The 15,272-nt window shown below is 38.8% G+C and overlaps 3 protein-coding genes and 1 pseudogene across 5 annotated transcripts; 2 read left to right on the top strand and 2 right to left on the bottom strand.

Moving 5' to 3' along the window:
- The first annotated feature begins 209 nt into the window (after positions 1–209).
- Positions 210–1,672, top strand: LOC147850163 (uncharacterized). The gene is made up of 2 exons (XM_087336700.1): positions 210–342; positions 644–1,672. The coding sequence occupies exons 1-2, from the start codon at positions 302–304 to the stop codon at positions 1,500–1,502; spliced, it is 900 nt and encodes a 299-aa protein (XP_087192826.1). The 5' UTR covers positions 210–301; the 3' UTR covers positions 1,503–1,672.
- Positions 1,673–2,811: 1,139 nt separating this feature from the next.
- LOC147850162 (tetraspanin-9-like) lies at positions 2,812–4,266 on the bottom strand. Its single transcript, XM_087336155.1, has 2 exons — positions 3,703–4,266; positions 2,812–3,205 (listed from the first exon to the last, which is right to left on the bottom strand). Exons 1-2 carry the CDS (start codon positions 4,192–4,194, stop codon positions 2,903–2,905), a joined length of 795 nt encoding a protein of 264 aa, XP_087192281.1. The 5' UTR covers positions 4,195–4,266; the 3' UTR covers positions 2,812–2,902.
- A 1,238-nt stretch (positions 4,267–5,504) lies between these two features.
- Positions 5,505–8,747, bottom strand: LOC147850161 (adenine phosphoribosyltransferase). Its single transcript, XM_087336127.1, has 3 exons — positions 8,534–8,747; positions 7,739–8,031; positions 5,505–5,949 (listed from the first exon to the last, which is right to left on the bottom strand). Exons 1-3 carry the CDS (start codon positions 8,730–8,732, stop codon positions 5,776–5,778), a joined length of 666 nt encoding a protein of 221 aa, XP_087192253.1. The 5' UTR covers positions 8,733–8,747; the 3' UTR covers positions 5,505–5,775.
- Positions 8,748–11,164: 2,417 nt separating this feature from the next.
- LOC147850160 (protein RMD5 homolog pseudogene) lies at positions 11,165–13,591 on the top strand (annotated as a pseudogene). 2 transcript variants are annotated; one of them, XR_015531680.1, is made up of 2 exons: positions 11,165–12,776; positions 13,311–13,591. The product of XR_015531680.1 is annotated as a protein RMD5 homolog pseudogene, transcript variant X2 (transcript). The 2 variants fall into 2 exon arrangements; XR_015531679.1 differs by having other exon boundaries at positions 11,167–12,790; positions 13,324–13,591.
- The last annotated feature ends 1,681 nt before the right edge of the window (positions 13,592–15,272 follow it).

Here is a 15,272-nt window from a genome sequence, read left to right as displayed (position 1 = left end):
AACAAGACGGCCTCATTGATGCCAAACCTCAAATTTTTAACGAATATTGACATTTAATTTGTTAACATTCTTATTTGTAAAGTTTGAGAATCATGACAGAGGCAAATAGCCCCTAATGAATCCCAAATTTCCTTCGAGGTTGATAAATGGGTACTACATGGTGGAATCACCTTTCGACATTTACCATTGAGTCAATACATAGTCATTCTAAATGTTATAAGTTCGGCCTTCTTGTATTTGTCTCAAACATGCCTGAATGAGCATATTTTGAATGTGATAGGGAAATTTGGGTTGGGCATACATGCAGTTGCACAACTACATTGCTGCAGAGGCAGTGTACAGGTAAAAAAATATTTGAACCTTGGACCTCCTCATTCACATTTGAGTCGTAACATTGTTGATGGATTCATGAGTTGGTGCTCTACAAAAGCAAAATGTCCCTAAGAAGCAAGGTATTTGTCTTATCTTGGGGGCATGTGTGGGTTGGTTGGTTTCTCTGCTTTTTTCCCATGCATTCGTCTCGTGTGCTCGACATTGTTGTCAAATGTATCGATTTCTAGGCCACCAATATAGAGGGGACATTGACACTTGTTTGTTTGTTCATGGATACGGTTCGTTGTCGGGTTTCTTGATTTGCCTACAGGAAGGCCCTGTTGCTCGAACCCGACAATAACAAGTTATGCAACTTGGGCATGTGCCTGATGAAGCAAGAGAGGTTCGGAGAGGCGAAAGTGGTCCTAGGGGGAGCCATGGGGCCCTCCATAGGCCCCCCGACCAACACCGACTCCCAAGTGCGATCGTACAAACGCGCCCAGGCACTCCTAAGGGAACTGCTGGACTCGGCCGCCACATCATCCGCCACATCATCTGCCACATCATCCGCCACATCATCCGCCACATCATCCGCCACATCGCCAGAGCTCTTGGAGGATCCACCAGAGTTCGATCCCTGGTCATGGCAGTGGAAACTGGACGTGTGGGAGAGTAATAATATCAATGATGGTGGATCTAAATACCCAGCCCCATCTGCATCTAATCCAGACCTTCCAGCCTCCATTGATGATGTGGTGTGGCCCACACACGCGATCGATCATCATCATCATCATCATCATCATCATCATCATCATCATCATCGTATGGCCGCACAGGCAAAACCTGATTGCTTGTTGATCCATAGATCATGGTCCCATCATCATACTGCTTCGGCATCGCGATCGAACCATCAATGGAAGGCTTCTAATGGGTGGCCATTGGATGTTAACAATAGCAACCCTTCTCGTGATGAGCAGGAGGAGGAGAGTTTCGATTTCAGCTCGGATGTGATCAACAGCGTTGTGATGAATGCAATCGACATGGAATTTCAGAATTATGAACCACTGGTTAATTCGAGGAATGCAGATCTGGACTCAGCCGATGAATCCGACGACGACAGGAAGATCCTTCAAAGGAATTCTATCATCCAGCAGGACAGATTCCGGATCTTCCAACACACAAAGAGCTGAGCCTGGCTCATTCATTCATGAGTTGAATGGAATCTGTTCTCAGACAAAGATTCATCTCTCCAGCATCTCCTCCTCCTCCTCCTGAGGGCCAATCTTGTAAATAAGCTAAAAAAATCTATTTAATTTCATGCAATTGGCTCCCCCATCGATATCTCGCCCTCCTCTTGAGGGCCAATCTTGTAAATTTAAACTAAAGATCTATTTAATTTCATGGAATTAGCTCCCGATCGATACATATCTCATCGTATCGCATTAGACCGACTGAAATTTTAAGTCAAGATCCCTCCGTGTGTGTGTGTGTGTGTGTGTGTGTGTGTGTGTGTGTGTGTGCATGTATCGGAATTGTGCTTATAATCTATGGGTCTAGAATATGGCCGTGATGATAAGGACTAATGTTGGCATGTCCCTTAATGCCCCGCATTTGTCCATGTGTTTGATCATGAGGAGCCTACTAGTGTCATTGTGTGTGTTGATCGTAACGAGCCTTCTTAGGGTCATATTGGATATGTTTTCGACAATATTGATGATGGTGGTTTCCCTCGGTTATTCCTTGCTAATTAACTCTTTCAAATTTGATGTCGAACAAGCAATATAACTTCTTGCATTCATGATCTACGATCGTGTTTGCTTGTTACAACGTGGGAACATGGATTCGTCCCTTCCTTGCACTTGTCTCAAATACATGATCAATCTGTTTGTTAGCCATCAGACATTGATGTGTGGATTTAAATGTTGACTTTTGTATTGTAACTCTTCAAAGCATAGCATTAACATTTACAAACGTTACGAATTTCTGATGCCCAAAGATATGAAGAATTTCTACAACATTACGTGATATAATAGGCCCTAGCATTAGTGTTGGATAATATGGTCAAGGTTAGTTTCGACCTATCTAACCTAGGCATGGTGATATCGTAATCCACAATAGGAAATCTTGTAGTAAATTCAATACAAAATAAATCGTGAATGCGCCCAAATTTTGCAATTCATGGGTTTCACAAAGAGGCGGATTCATTATGTTCACATTTTTTTTCAATATTGGCTCATTAAAGTGTTCCCTTTTGAGCTTGAGAATGACCAATTTGATCTAGTGTTATTATATTCATTCTTACAAAACATTGACAGTGTTAGATATTATCCTAGGGCTAGAGTGTCTCGCAAATACTTATACTTGTGTGTAATGTATAAAATTCCCCACTCTTTGTGCAAATTTCGTAGATGTACAAAGAGATTAAATGATGAAACACGTCCAAATTTTGTCATAAACCTTTTTGCAAAGCCTCCTATTCACAAGTTTATAATGACTATATGTACATTAATTCATAGGTTGTCATATAATAATGTAATGCACATCCATCCAAATGTGTTGAAACTTTCCAATGCAATGAGCATTTGTACAACTAAGAATGAATATAGATTCGTGGTTCATCATGTTTGAAGAGGGCACATCCACAAAAAGCATACAAGCTGAGAATAATGCATATGGAGAGGAACAAAAGTGTGCGAAACTTTTTCCATCGTTCCGAGGTCATTTGTATAGTTACAACCTTACAAGAATCACAATAGTAGCATAATTTTGATGGGTCATTATTCCAAATCGCACAATCTAGGATTGTTGTAGTTGTAGTCTGATTTGATGGAATCCAATTGTCGTCGTCCACATGTGTAAAGTTGCAAGATAATGGAGGTTCACAACAACCTGACTGGAAAATGAATAAACACTTTCAAAATCATCTACCTCTCTCTGTACATGAGAAGCGATAGGTGGTTGTTTTCTTATATAATCATTGAATTTAGACGATGGAATATGTTGGCATTATGGCACATGTATAATCTAGTTACTAATGCTTCGAAAATAACATTGATCAACAAGGTTGTCATGAAGAATTGCAAGCAACTTCTATTGCTTGTCTTCTGTTGAATTGTCCTTGTTGATCATATATAATTGATCAATGATGCATGCATGTTTGCTTCATTTCATGGCTTATTTCTAGTATAGGAAGTCATAATTAAAACAAAGCTATATGGCAAATGCATTAACACATCAAAGATATCTATATTATCAACGAGGTTATATCTCTAACACAACAACGAGGGTAGTGACATTTTTAATGACTATTCATCACAACCAATGGATTAATACACCAACAATACATTATTATTATAAGTTACTCATTTTTCCATCTAAGAGATCACCGACCTTGAATGTGGAAGGGGTGTTAGATGACGAGCATAAAGAAGGGGGAGGAAGGAAGCATGAAGAGATTATGGGATCCCAATGTTTGTGGCTACGAACCCGATGTTGGAACCAATCGGGGAAGTCGGTGAGTTGGGCGGTGTCAGGGTTTGGATGGCCACGAGTGACCTCAAGTGTGAACAATATTATTGAGAGAAGGAAAAGGAGGGCCAATAGAAGGGATCCCAAATGTGCCCATAAGACTGTGTCCAGCCGTAGAAGAGCGCCTATGAGGCCCAAACACGCCACAATGACCAATGCAACCCCCCCTACTATTGTTGTCACATCTACAACATCACCCAAGCAAATCGCCCATCCAGCCTCCCTTCGCCATGTCACGCCCAGCACAATCAACACCACCCCAACTGACAACTCCGCCCCCTTGATCCAATGGCCTTGGATTATGGACTCATTGAAGCCATTGATCTCTTCACTCCGGCCCCTTAATCTTTCCATTGACCAACCCTAAGAAAATTTTTAACTTTGAAATTTTCATTTTATTGGATCTTGTTAGTTACTTGTTATTTCCACAACTTCAACATTACTTCTCTTGCCATGTTGTTTAAGAAAAGAACTAGAATATCATTCCTTACTTCAACAAGATTCTTGTTCAATAATCTTACTCTTTCGTTTACACTATGATCCCTCTTTCTCTCTCTCTAGCAGTAGCCCCATCGACGGATCTGAATATGCTTGACTCATGTTCAAATCAGGAAGAGACTCATAGGTATAGGTATGTAGTTGCTTCTAAATTAAAATTTGCATGGGCCCCATGGACAAAAATTTGAGGCTTTTGTACACTGTACTCACAAACTCTTAGAGATGGATCAAAACTACATGAATTGCACAAGCAACCTCAATATGCAATATGTCAAGTTGTCACTTTTCAAATGTGACTTAACATATATGTATCCTAAGGGCCATATAAATATAGACCCTCATATAAAGGGGTAATATCAACTACACATATGAGGACATATACAAATTTATTTTTTGCATTGACACCTAACAAAATAGAACTTGAAACTTGGTCTTCTTAGCTTTGTTAGGAAAATTAAAACTGTTCTTCTTAGCTTTGTTAGGTGAGTTTTCCTAGATCCTTAAAAGGCAAAAAACAAAATATGTTGCCACTTTCAAAACTACAAGGGGCAGTATGTTAGTATACATGTGTATCTTCATCAAGCATGCTTTTTTGGGGTTTTCTCCATGACAAGCTCGGAAAAAGGGAATCAAAATAAGCTAGATCTTTTTTCTCCTCAACGAAGACAACTCATTTTGTCGCAAAACAAGTCAATTGACCAAGAATCTAGGAAAGCTAAGTTGAAGCTCATTCAATAAACTACCTCCATGCATGCCACACCAAAACCCTTGCACATAGAAACACACATGCAAGAAATGCACGAATAAGATGTGTATGTAAAATACATCTTGAAAACATGGAATGATGTATGAAATGCCATGAAAACCTTCTAGTTTTACAGAATTTGTCAAGGGGATTCCTTTCAACTCTGAACCTACACTTCAAGTTTCATGGAGATTTGAAGTACTATTTACCCTTGAATCTTTAACAACTTTTTGAAACATGCCTAGATATGTGCTAGGGATTTTCGTATAGCTATTCACCCTAGTTATTCAAATATTATCACACCATCTCTCATTCTTTCTCACGCTATCACCCAAAATAAACAAACTACACAATGTACACATGTATGTTAGAAAGAATAAAATCTTGAAGAACCTTGAAATTTCCTAGATATGTCTTGTCATTTGTATTCAAGAAAAGAGAGATTTCTTTCTTTATGGCGTTGAAGAGTTTGTTGGAAAGAGTAAATAAGTACATCCTTGGATTTTCGCCCATATTGAAAAAATGTTGCTGAATAACATAATGGGCAACTTTCAAAAAGTGATAGAGAGAAAGTGGGGTGTATATGAAAGCTGACCCAAAGTATCTTGTAGAAAACTATCATCCATATATTAAACTGAAGTGTGCTCTTTTTTATTCCCGCGTGATAACCTCTTTTCAGTGCTTTACGCCACCTATAGCTCCGATGAATTGTTGGTATAGGAACTTCTATAATATCTTCCAAGAAGTTCCTTTGCCACTTGGAAAATGCCATGTAAGTCAGTTGCACCAAGCTCTAAAGCATCTCGTAACACATCCCCAGAGACTATTTCGGTTTGCAGGGAGAGAATAAAATTCCGAAGCGCTCCCTGGAAATTCAAATAACTAAAGATTAAATGGGGAATAACCCTTTGAGCATCAAAAACGTTTCATAAGTTTGGTTGTAAGGAAAACGAATGATAGTAAGCCCAACAATCCACAAGCCATGTTCAATCATACAAGAAAAAAAGGACTCGTAACAGCATTCATAATTTAGTCCTAAAAAACTTATGAAGATTCTCTAGTAATAATGTAAAGTCTTCTATAGTAAACTCTAGCAAAGTCCATTATGAATCTGATGTAATGTAAAATTCTCTGTAGTATAAAACTAACAATGGACACAAAAAACTCTCCTAATACATAAAATGATAGTACGTTTGGTCGTAAGGACAACAAATGATAGTAAGCCCAACAATCCACAAGCCATGTTCAATCATACAAGAAAAAAAGGACTCGTAACAGCATTCATAATTTAGTCCTAAAAAACTTATGAAGATTCTCTAGTAATAATGTAAAGTCTTCTATAGTAAACTCTAGCAAAGTCCATTATGAATCTGATGTAATGTAAAATTCTCTGTAGTATAAAACTAACAATGGACACAAAAAACTCTCCTAATACATAAAATGATAGTACGTTTGGCCGTAAGGACAACAAATGATAGTAAGCCCAACAATCCACAAGCCATGTTCAATCATACAAGAAAAAAAGGACTCGTAACAGCATTCATAATTTAGTCCTAAAAAACTTATGAAGATTCTCTAGTAATAATGTAAAGTCTTCTATAGTAAACTCTAGCAAAGTCCATTATGAATCTGATGTAATGTAAAATTCTCTGTAGTATAAAACTAACAATGGACACAAAAAACTCTCCTAATACATAAAATGTAAAATCTTGTACAGCCTATGCTAACATGATTACAAATTATGTACACTTCTTCTGTAGCATAACCCTATCAATCCTAATAAAGCTAATGAAACTTTCTACTGACAGAACTATTCTATAGAATAAGCACAATGAAGTCATTAACCTCTTAGATAACATTCAAAATCTTCTCTGCCATAATTCCGTTGAAGGTCTCTAATACCAGTGTAAAAACATTTACAGCATAATTCTAATTTTGTCTATTCACAAAGTAAAATCTTTGTAACATACTCCTAACAAAGTTCCTGAAACTCTTGATGAGAATGTGAAACCTTCTATACTAAAATCCTACTGATGTCCTTAGAACTCGAATAACAATGCACACACTTCACAGCATAAAGTCATTCATCTCTTAGATAATATTTAAAATCTTCTCTGCCATAATTCTGTAGGACGTCTCTAATACCAGTGTAAAAAATTCTATAGCATAATCCTAATTTTCTCTATTCACAAAATAAAATCTTTGAAACATACTCCTAACAAAGTTCCTGAAATTCTCAACGACAATGGTAAAACCTTCTATAAACAAAATGCTACCAATGTCATTAGAACTCGAATAACAATGGATACACTTCCACAGCATAAACAAGCAAATTCCTTAAGACTCTCAAATGACAACGTAAAATCTCCTATAGTATATCATCCATGCTGCAAAGCTGACAAAACACTAATACCAATGTGAAATATTACAGCTTGGCCCTGACAAAGTCATTAAAATACTCTGAGAAAATGCAAAATCCTCTATATAGTATGATCCTATGAAGCATGTACAATCTTCTATACAATATGTACTACAAAAGTATGTGAGATCATCTATCACATAACCCTAACAAAGTTGTTAGTGCACTCATAAGAAAACATCAAAAATAGGTTATACACAGATTAACGGAGCATAATCATCACATCAACATCTTACAGGTTGATCGAGTAGACTCAAGAGGTGCCTAAGTGTGTCCTTGGAGAGCCGCAAGATCCTCCCATAGTTCAAAGAAATCCAATTCAATCGATCGTTCGCTGATGATAACTGTGAGAGCTCAGCTACAAACGATTGAATTTCAGTGATCCCTTTCAATATACCCATGATCTGGGTTGGATCAACACGTCTCCAATAGTAGTGGATGAGGTAATCCCATCCGAGGGAACCCGCTTTTTTCCAGAACAAAAGGCTACTATCAAAAGTCGATAAGATCTGTGAGATTCTCTCAGCACCTGAAGGTTAAGAGAAAGAGTTAGGGTTATGGATCATAAAAAGGGTACTACATTAAAAGAACATGTTATGTAGGGGTGCTGTCCACACCCTGTTTCCCTTTAGAAGATGGATCAGGTTCAGCTACTCTTATACATTTTAGAGTTGGAAGTTAGAGACGAAGAAAGAAGGTTTCATGATTATTAATAAAGGCTAGTCAAAATCCTTCAAGAAAAGAAGGGTTATGATTGGAGAACAAAACAAAAAAGGTGAGGATCTCAGAGTTAGGTTTCGGGTTTGCAGAAGTGCATAGTTAGATACAACAACAATAACAAAACTTTACTGTTAAAGAAATTTTGGAGGGTAACGGATTATAAAAAAAATGATTAGCCTTAGCTATAAAACATTACAGAAAGGTCGGGGATTCAAAGAATAAGGGGGTTAGGGTATGTGAAAACGCTAAGATAAGAAGAGTCAAGATATAGTATAAAGGAGAAATTAGGGTTTTATTCTTGGTTTGCTTACCTGGGGCATCGCCTCTTGAGAGGCGAAGGTTGAGAATCCGATGAAGAAGGGAGGTGAAGAGGGAGCGAAGAGTGGTCCAAGAGGGAGAAAGATCTGGTCTGTTCACCGTCTGAGCTTGAATTAGCGATGGAGATGGAAATGGCGCAAAGGCAAGGAGGAGGCAGAGAAAGAAGGAGCAGGACAATAGGCTAGCAGCCATTATAGGCTTCCTTTAGTTTAGCAGCCACTGCCAAGTATGTAAGTCCATAGTAGTTGTAGACAAAAAGGGAGAAAAGGAAGGGAGGAAGAAACTTGATAAGGAAGAGGAAATTAGTTAAAAGAGATATGATGATACATATATGAGAGATTTGATAGATTATATTATCGTCTTCGGAGGTCAAACCCGAGACGGAATGTGTCCCGTTTTTCTCGGCCGGACGAGTCGGGTCGGGTCAAGTCAAGTCGGAATGTCGTCGTGTGTTTTTCTCAGCCGGACAAGATGGTACGGGACCACACGGGTCATGTCAAGTCAAGTCGGAATGTCGTCGTGTTTTTCTCGGTCAGACAAGATGGTACGAGACCACACGGGTCGGGTCAAGTCAAGTCGGGATGCTCCTTGGGACGCCTTTCCTGTTCGCCGGACTCACCGAGAGGAGAGCCCAGATGGACACTCTTGCTCCCCGTGTGCTTTTGCCCTCTCTCCTCCTGATAAATAAATAAATAAATAAACACATGTCGGGCTTCTTTTAATTCCTCTCTCTTGGTTTTAAATTGCTAAAGTTGCCAAGAAGCGTATGCATGTTTCTGCCAAACGAAACAAATACATACTTCAATGAAGCTCTACAAGCAAAGGAAGGGTGTGTGGTTATCTGCTTCGAAGATTTTGATGTTGGAGTAGAAATGACAATCTCATCATCAATATATAACTTCAATGGCAATGTCGAAGGAAGATATTGGTAGGGGTCGTTCAGTTTATATCAATACAAAATGGTATATGAGGTGGTGGAAAGATGAAATGCTCTCGGCAATAAAAAGGAGAGGGCCAACTCCATTTGTGTCCATATCCAAGCTTCTTGGTTGATAAAGCCAATTGTGTTGCAAAAATATGTCATCACTCGTAGAAAGATGTGTCTGTGTGCACTTGAGCCTCGAAAGCAAGAGACGAGAACAAGTATACGACAAGGAAAAATGTGGCATTTGAATCAAACTCGCATCGATCCAAACAAGAGAAGAGAGAAGATGGCAATTGATCTTCCAAGTAAAGGGATTGGTTTTTCATTTCCACCAACATTTTGGCCTTCAACCCGGGGGGGGGGGTCTTGGAAGAATTGAAATTGGAAACATATATTCTATGCAGACTGCATTGAGGTTTTCGACCCTTCACTTCATGAAATCAGACAGGCATAAAGTAGCCACAAATTTTGGAGGAAGAGAATCATCTCAAACGTAACATAAACCATTTTTAAATCAATTGTTGGTATTGTTTTCAACCCATCATTGAGGATGTGTTACTTCAAACATTGAATCCACTTGTGCATGTGCACCCATCCTTTCTCCATCTCATCATCATCGAAATACACGATAGGTCTGCACCTAGTTAGCGAGCGATGACCTTTGACAATGTTCATACCAATGTCCAACAAATTCATGGGACATCATTTACAACAATTCTCTCGACCCCAAAAAAGCATCATTTACGATAACAAAAAGTGTAAGAGTCTACGCGATGGCACATACAAGTGTACGTGATAAAGAAACCGATGGAGGCGAATGAGAGCAAACGCTCTCATGAATGTTTTTCGTTTTGCACGGTTCTTGGTTCTCTCTCACACATTCGAGTGAAAGCCAAGAGCATCGTTGGAAGATGCTCATGCAGGGCCCAATGATGTGCGAAAGCGAGAAACCTTTCTTGGATGTTGTCTATACCCTATACATACCATACCATGATCAATCTCTTCCTTCCTTCATTCATAGCCTATACATACATACATACACACACACATACATTCCTTCATTCATAGCCTATACATACATACATACACACATTACATGCGTGCATACATACATACACACATATATTCCTTCATTCATAGCCTATACATAAATACATACACACATTACATGCGTGCATACATACATACACACATATATTCCTTCATTCATAGCCTATACATACATACATACACACATTACATGCGTGCATACATACATACATACATACATACACACATATATTCCTTCATTCATAGCCTATACATACATACATACACACATTACATGCGTGCATACATACATACATACATACATACACACATACATTCCTTCATTCATAGCCTATACATATGTACATACATACACACATACATTCCTTCATTCATAGCCTATACATACATACATACATACACTCATTACATGCGTGCATACATACATTATATGCATGCATACATACATATATACATGTATGTGCATATGTTGCAAATATGTACATACATACATATGTATGTATATCCAAACTCTCTCTTTCAATGAACCGTGTGAACAAAAATAGGAAGAAAACATACACATACATACACAGAGAGACAGAGAAACAGAGACAGAGACAGAGACAGAGACAGAGAAAGAGATCGCGAGAGAGATTGATCGAGACAGAGAGATTCATGTAATTCACACAGAGAGATCGAAGGCAAGGCAAGGCAAGGGCGCCACTCAGAGAAAAGCAGGGCCATGGCCATGGCCATTCCTCGCCTTTCCTAATCAGGTAAACCTCCACTCTCCCCTTCCATTCCTTCTCCTCCTCCTCCGATGTATTGCGCCTTCGAATCCACACGCTTCGTCTTTCTGCGTTCTCCTCTTCTGGTTTTCACTTTCTCCTTCCCTTCCTATCACCATTAAACCCTAAAAAACATCTCTGTGTTTTCTTTTACCCCTCTTCTCTTCTCTTCTCTTTCTTTCTGTCTTTTTTCTTTCTTGCCCTCTTTGGTTTCTCTCTCTCTCTCTCTCTCTCTCTCTCTCTCTCTCTCTCTCTCTCTGTTCGAGAGATGGACCTCGCGTCTATCAAAGAAGCTTTCGATAGAGTCTCGAAAAAACAGAAAACCGCTGAATCAAAGACACTCCAAGCTGTGGATACCGCCATAGCTGAACTCGAAAGCTCCATACAGAAGCTCGCACACCTCACAGAGAACCATGGAACCTCCAGATCCGAACTAAACCCTAATATCAAACCGGTTCTACAAGAACTCCATGCAAAGATCACAGATCAGAACTCTTCATTACTCGAGATTGGATCGTTTCAGAAGGACCTACACCTCTCCCTTGGCAAATATGGAAAGCTTCTTGATAAGTCCTTCTGCACAGATATGGCAAAAGCTTGCCGGGATGTTGATTGGTCAGAGAGAAAGATCTGTGAGATAATAGCCCGCCATTTCTACAGACAAGGTTTGTTCGATCTAGGTGATTCCTTGGTGAACGAATATTTATTGGAGTCTTCTCATACTGATAGTGATAGTGATAATGGTAATGGTGTCAATGGATCATTGAAAGCACCTTTCTTCGAAATGTATAAGATTCTTGAGGGAATTCGGGGACGGAATCTAGATCTCGCACTCAGTTGGGCTGAATCAAATCGGGAATTTCTTATCCAAAAGGGATCTTTCTTCGAATTCGATCTACATCGCCTCCAATTCTTGCAACTTTTGCACAAAGGATTCCGACCTGAAGCATTGAATTATGCAAGGGAGAAATTTGGAAGGTTCTCATCACGCCACATGGCTGATATCCAAAGGCTGATGTGCTGCCTCTTATGGACGGGTAGGCTTGAGAGCTGTCCATATTCAGAAATGTTCTGCCCCTATTCAGATATGTGGGATGAAATTGGAAAGAAATTTACCCGAGAATGTTGTTCTCTTCTTGGAGAAGCGTATGAAAGCCCACTCAAGGTGACCCTATTGGCAGGTGCCTATGCTCTGCCAACTCTTCTTAAGATGACCACAATCTTGTCGGCCAGCAAGAAGCAAGAATGGCAGCAGTTAAAACAGTTGCCCATTGAAATCGAATTGGACAAAGAGTTCCAATTTCATTCAATATTTGCTTGTCCAGTATCGAAAGATCAAAGCTCGGCTGAGAACCCTCCGATGCTCATGCCCTGTTGTCATGTTCTTTGTAAGCAAACACTCCAGAAGCTGGCAAAGAATCGATCTTTTAAGTGCCCTTATTGCCCAACAGAAGTCACCATGAATCAATGCAAACCTATCTATTTCTGAGTCAGGTATGGAGTTATATGTATCTTGAAAGAAGTTATATGGCTTTTGGAGGCATAGCCTGTACATTATTTATGTTTTTAAGAGATTATATGCCTTTTTTGTGGTAAGCATATCTTTCAAATTCTGGGGCATTTGTACAGTATGACTAGTGGTTTTGGCAGAGTCTATGTGTTTCCAGGGTATGCATGTATGGAAAATGGTATACAGTTTCACTGTATAGTCTATTTATTTCTAGACCATGTCCAATGTAAAGGCCTATATATTCTGACGGAATGTATGGTTATTATTTAAAAAGATTATATGCGTTTCAAATACCAAGCCTATTTATGTCTAGGGCATGCATGGCTAGTTTTTAGGAGATTGTATGCCTTTCCAGTGCAAAGCCTATCTGTGTTGTAGACTGTGTATGGCTAATTCATTAAAGGATTATATAGTTTTTAACTGCGAAACTTGATGTCTTCAGAGAATAAGTATGTTTTCAAAATGCGACATGTGTGGATAAAGTGCTAATGGAAGGAGACAATGTTTTTTGTTTTCAGTGTAAAAAAAAAGAGCAATCTCTTGTTGCAGCTGAGCTTGCGAACATACTATCAAAGGCCAACTGTATCTATTTCTAGGGCAGGTATGGCTAATGTCTTAGAAAGGGAGAAATCTTTTGTTGCAACTGAGCCTGTTTAACAAGGACTTGTTACTCTCTTATGTACAAATCAGTCCTTTTACTTTTCCTCATAAGGATTCTGTGGAATTTGGTACACAACCTCAGATCAATGGCTTGTATCAATGTATCCATACTTCTTTTCAAGGCATTTGTTTCTGGTTTGATATGTGTGATTTTTTATGTTTTTGCTTTCCAATATATGACTCAATAATTTTACAGATAAAAGGGTATATGCATTTCATGGCAATGCTTTCGAAATTACTCATGTGAAATGCAATGTTTTTTCCTGATGTTAGGAAGTGGGTGGTTTTACCTCTTGATCTTGAGAATGTCAAACTTTGTGGACTTTGCCGCTTGTGTGGTTTATGACTGTGACTCCCATGAGTCAGGAAATTTCAAGAGATGGTGACTTGAGTTCACCTATTGTACTAAACATTAGTACAATTCAAAAGTTTCGAGGTTAATTCATTGAAATGAAATGAAAATGAACCTAATACGAAAGGCCAAAATGACTTAGGGGCCCAAATTGCAACTAATTATAACACAAGATTTGAGAAACAAGAATTCTGGGTATAGGAGAGTTCTGAGTACAATATCATTGGTTCTAGAAATAGGGAAGACCTTAGAGCTGAAGATGTGTAGGTGATTCGGGTATACAAGGATGGAGAATCTTAGCTTAGGAAGTATAGTGGGAGACAGTAGACTAGTTCAATCCATGAGCTCTTTCTAAGATTTTAATGCCATTGATATCCGTCATTGGAAGCCTATGTGTAGGTCGATTACTGTAGTGTTCAGCAGTTCTACATATCCTTGAAACTAAGCTATGCTTGGGTGGACATCTAAAGCATTGAAGCTCGAGTGCTCTATCAATTTGTTTTCTCATGGATGAGTTAACTGGGGTGCTAGCTCTGTAGTGTTTTCTATGATTTGTCTCTGCAAAGTACATGTGTCCTATCTTTACTCAGAAGGGCCTCTCTATGCCCTCCATGTAACACTAGCAGGAGTAGTCTGAGGCATCTCTGATCATCCGTACACAAGAGGAACTCTTTGTCTCCATGTATCGAGGAGAATGAGAACCCCAGGCATCTCTGATCATTGTACTCTGAGTATTGATAGGAGACCAGAAGCCATCTCTAAAAAGATAGTCATATATCTAATCAATCAGTGCTAGCCAATGAAGTGCTCCTCACCCAATTGTTCACTTGGTTGTTCTGTCCTATCGATTGAAGACCTCTTTATCTCTTTGCCGTTCAGAGGAAATGTTGCAAGTCTATGAGTATTGATAGGAGACTAGAAACCATCTCTAAAAAGAAAAGTCATATATATCTAATTAGTCAGTGCCTCACAATAGGGTGCTTCTAACCCTATTTTTCTTTTGGTTATTTTTTCCTATCAATGGTAGACCTTTTTTTTTACATGTATAACTCCATCTTGTGGAAGAAAATGTATCTCTCTGCCACACAAAAGGATTAAATAAGTTATTTGATACATCTTATCCATTGGGGTCCAATTTATTTGAGTACATTTTGCCTGGAGAGAGTGCATTGTACGTGAGAACTAAATGATGGGATGCCATTGAAGTAGATTATATATCTGTGTAGTGTCTGTCTAGATGTAACTGTTTTGATCATTAGGTGGTGAAATTGTGCATATTTTGCTATGTTACAATTGTAAATGAACCCTTGATGAGGTGATGCCATAGTTGCAACCAATCCTCCAGGACAGAAACTTACAAGGAGTTCCTTTTCTGGTTCAGAATGTACTTGTGATTTGAAATCTTAAGCTTGATCAGGAAAACCTTGCCTATGTTTAGACCTTGGTTGATTCTTGTTCTTCTCATAGC

The sequence above is a fragment of the Azolla caroliniana genome, unplaced genomic scaffold, assembly GCF_043228905.1.
Source record: "Azolla caroliniana isolate FFs.n. ecotype wild unplaced genomic scaffold, voAzoCaro1.0.p SCAF_21, whole genome shotgun sequence".
In the NCBI taxonomy this organism is placed as follows: Eukaryota; Viridiplantae; Streptophyta; class Polypodiopsida; order Salviniales; family Salviniaceae; genus Azolla; species Azolla caroliniana.
This window is presented reverse-complemented; position numbering and strand designations above follow the sequence as displayed.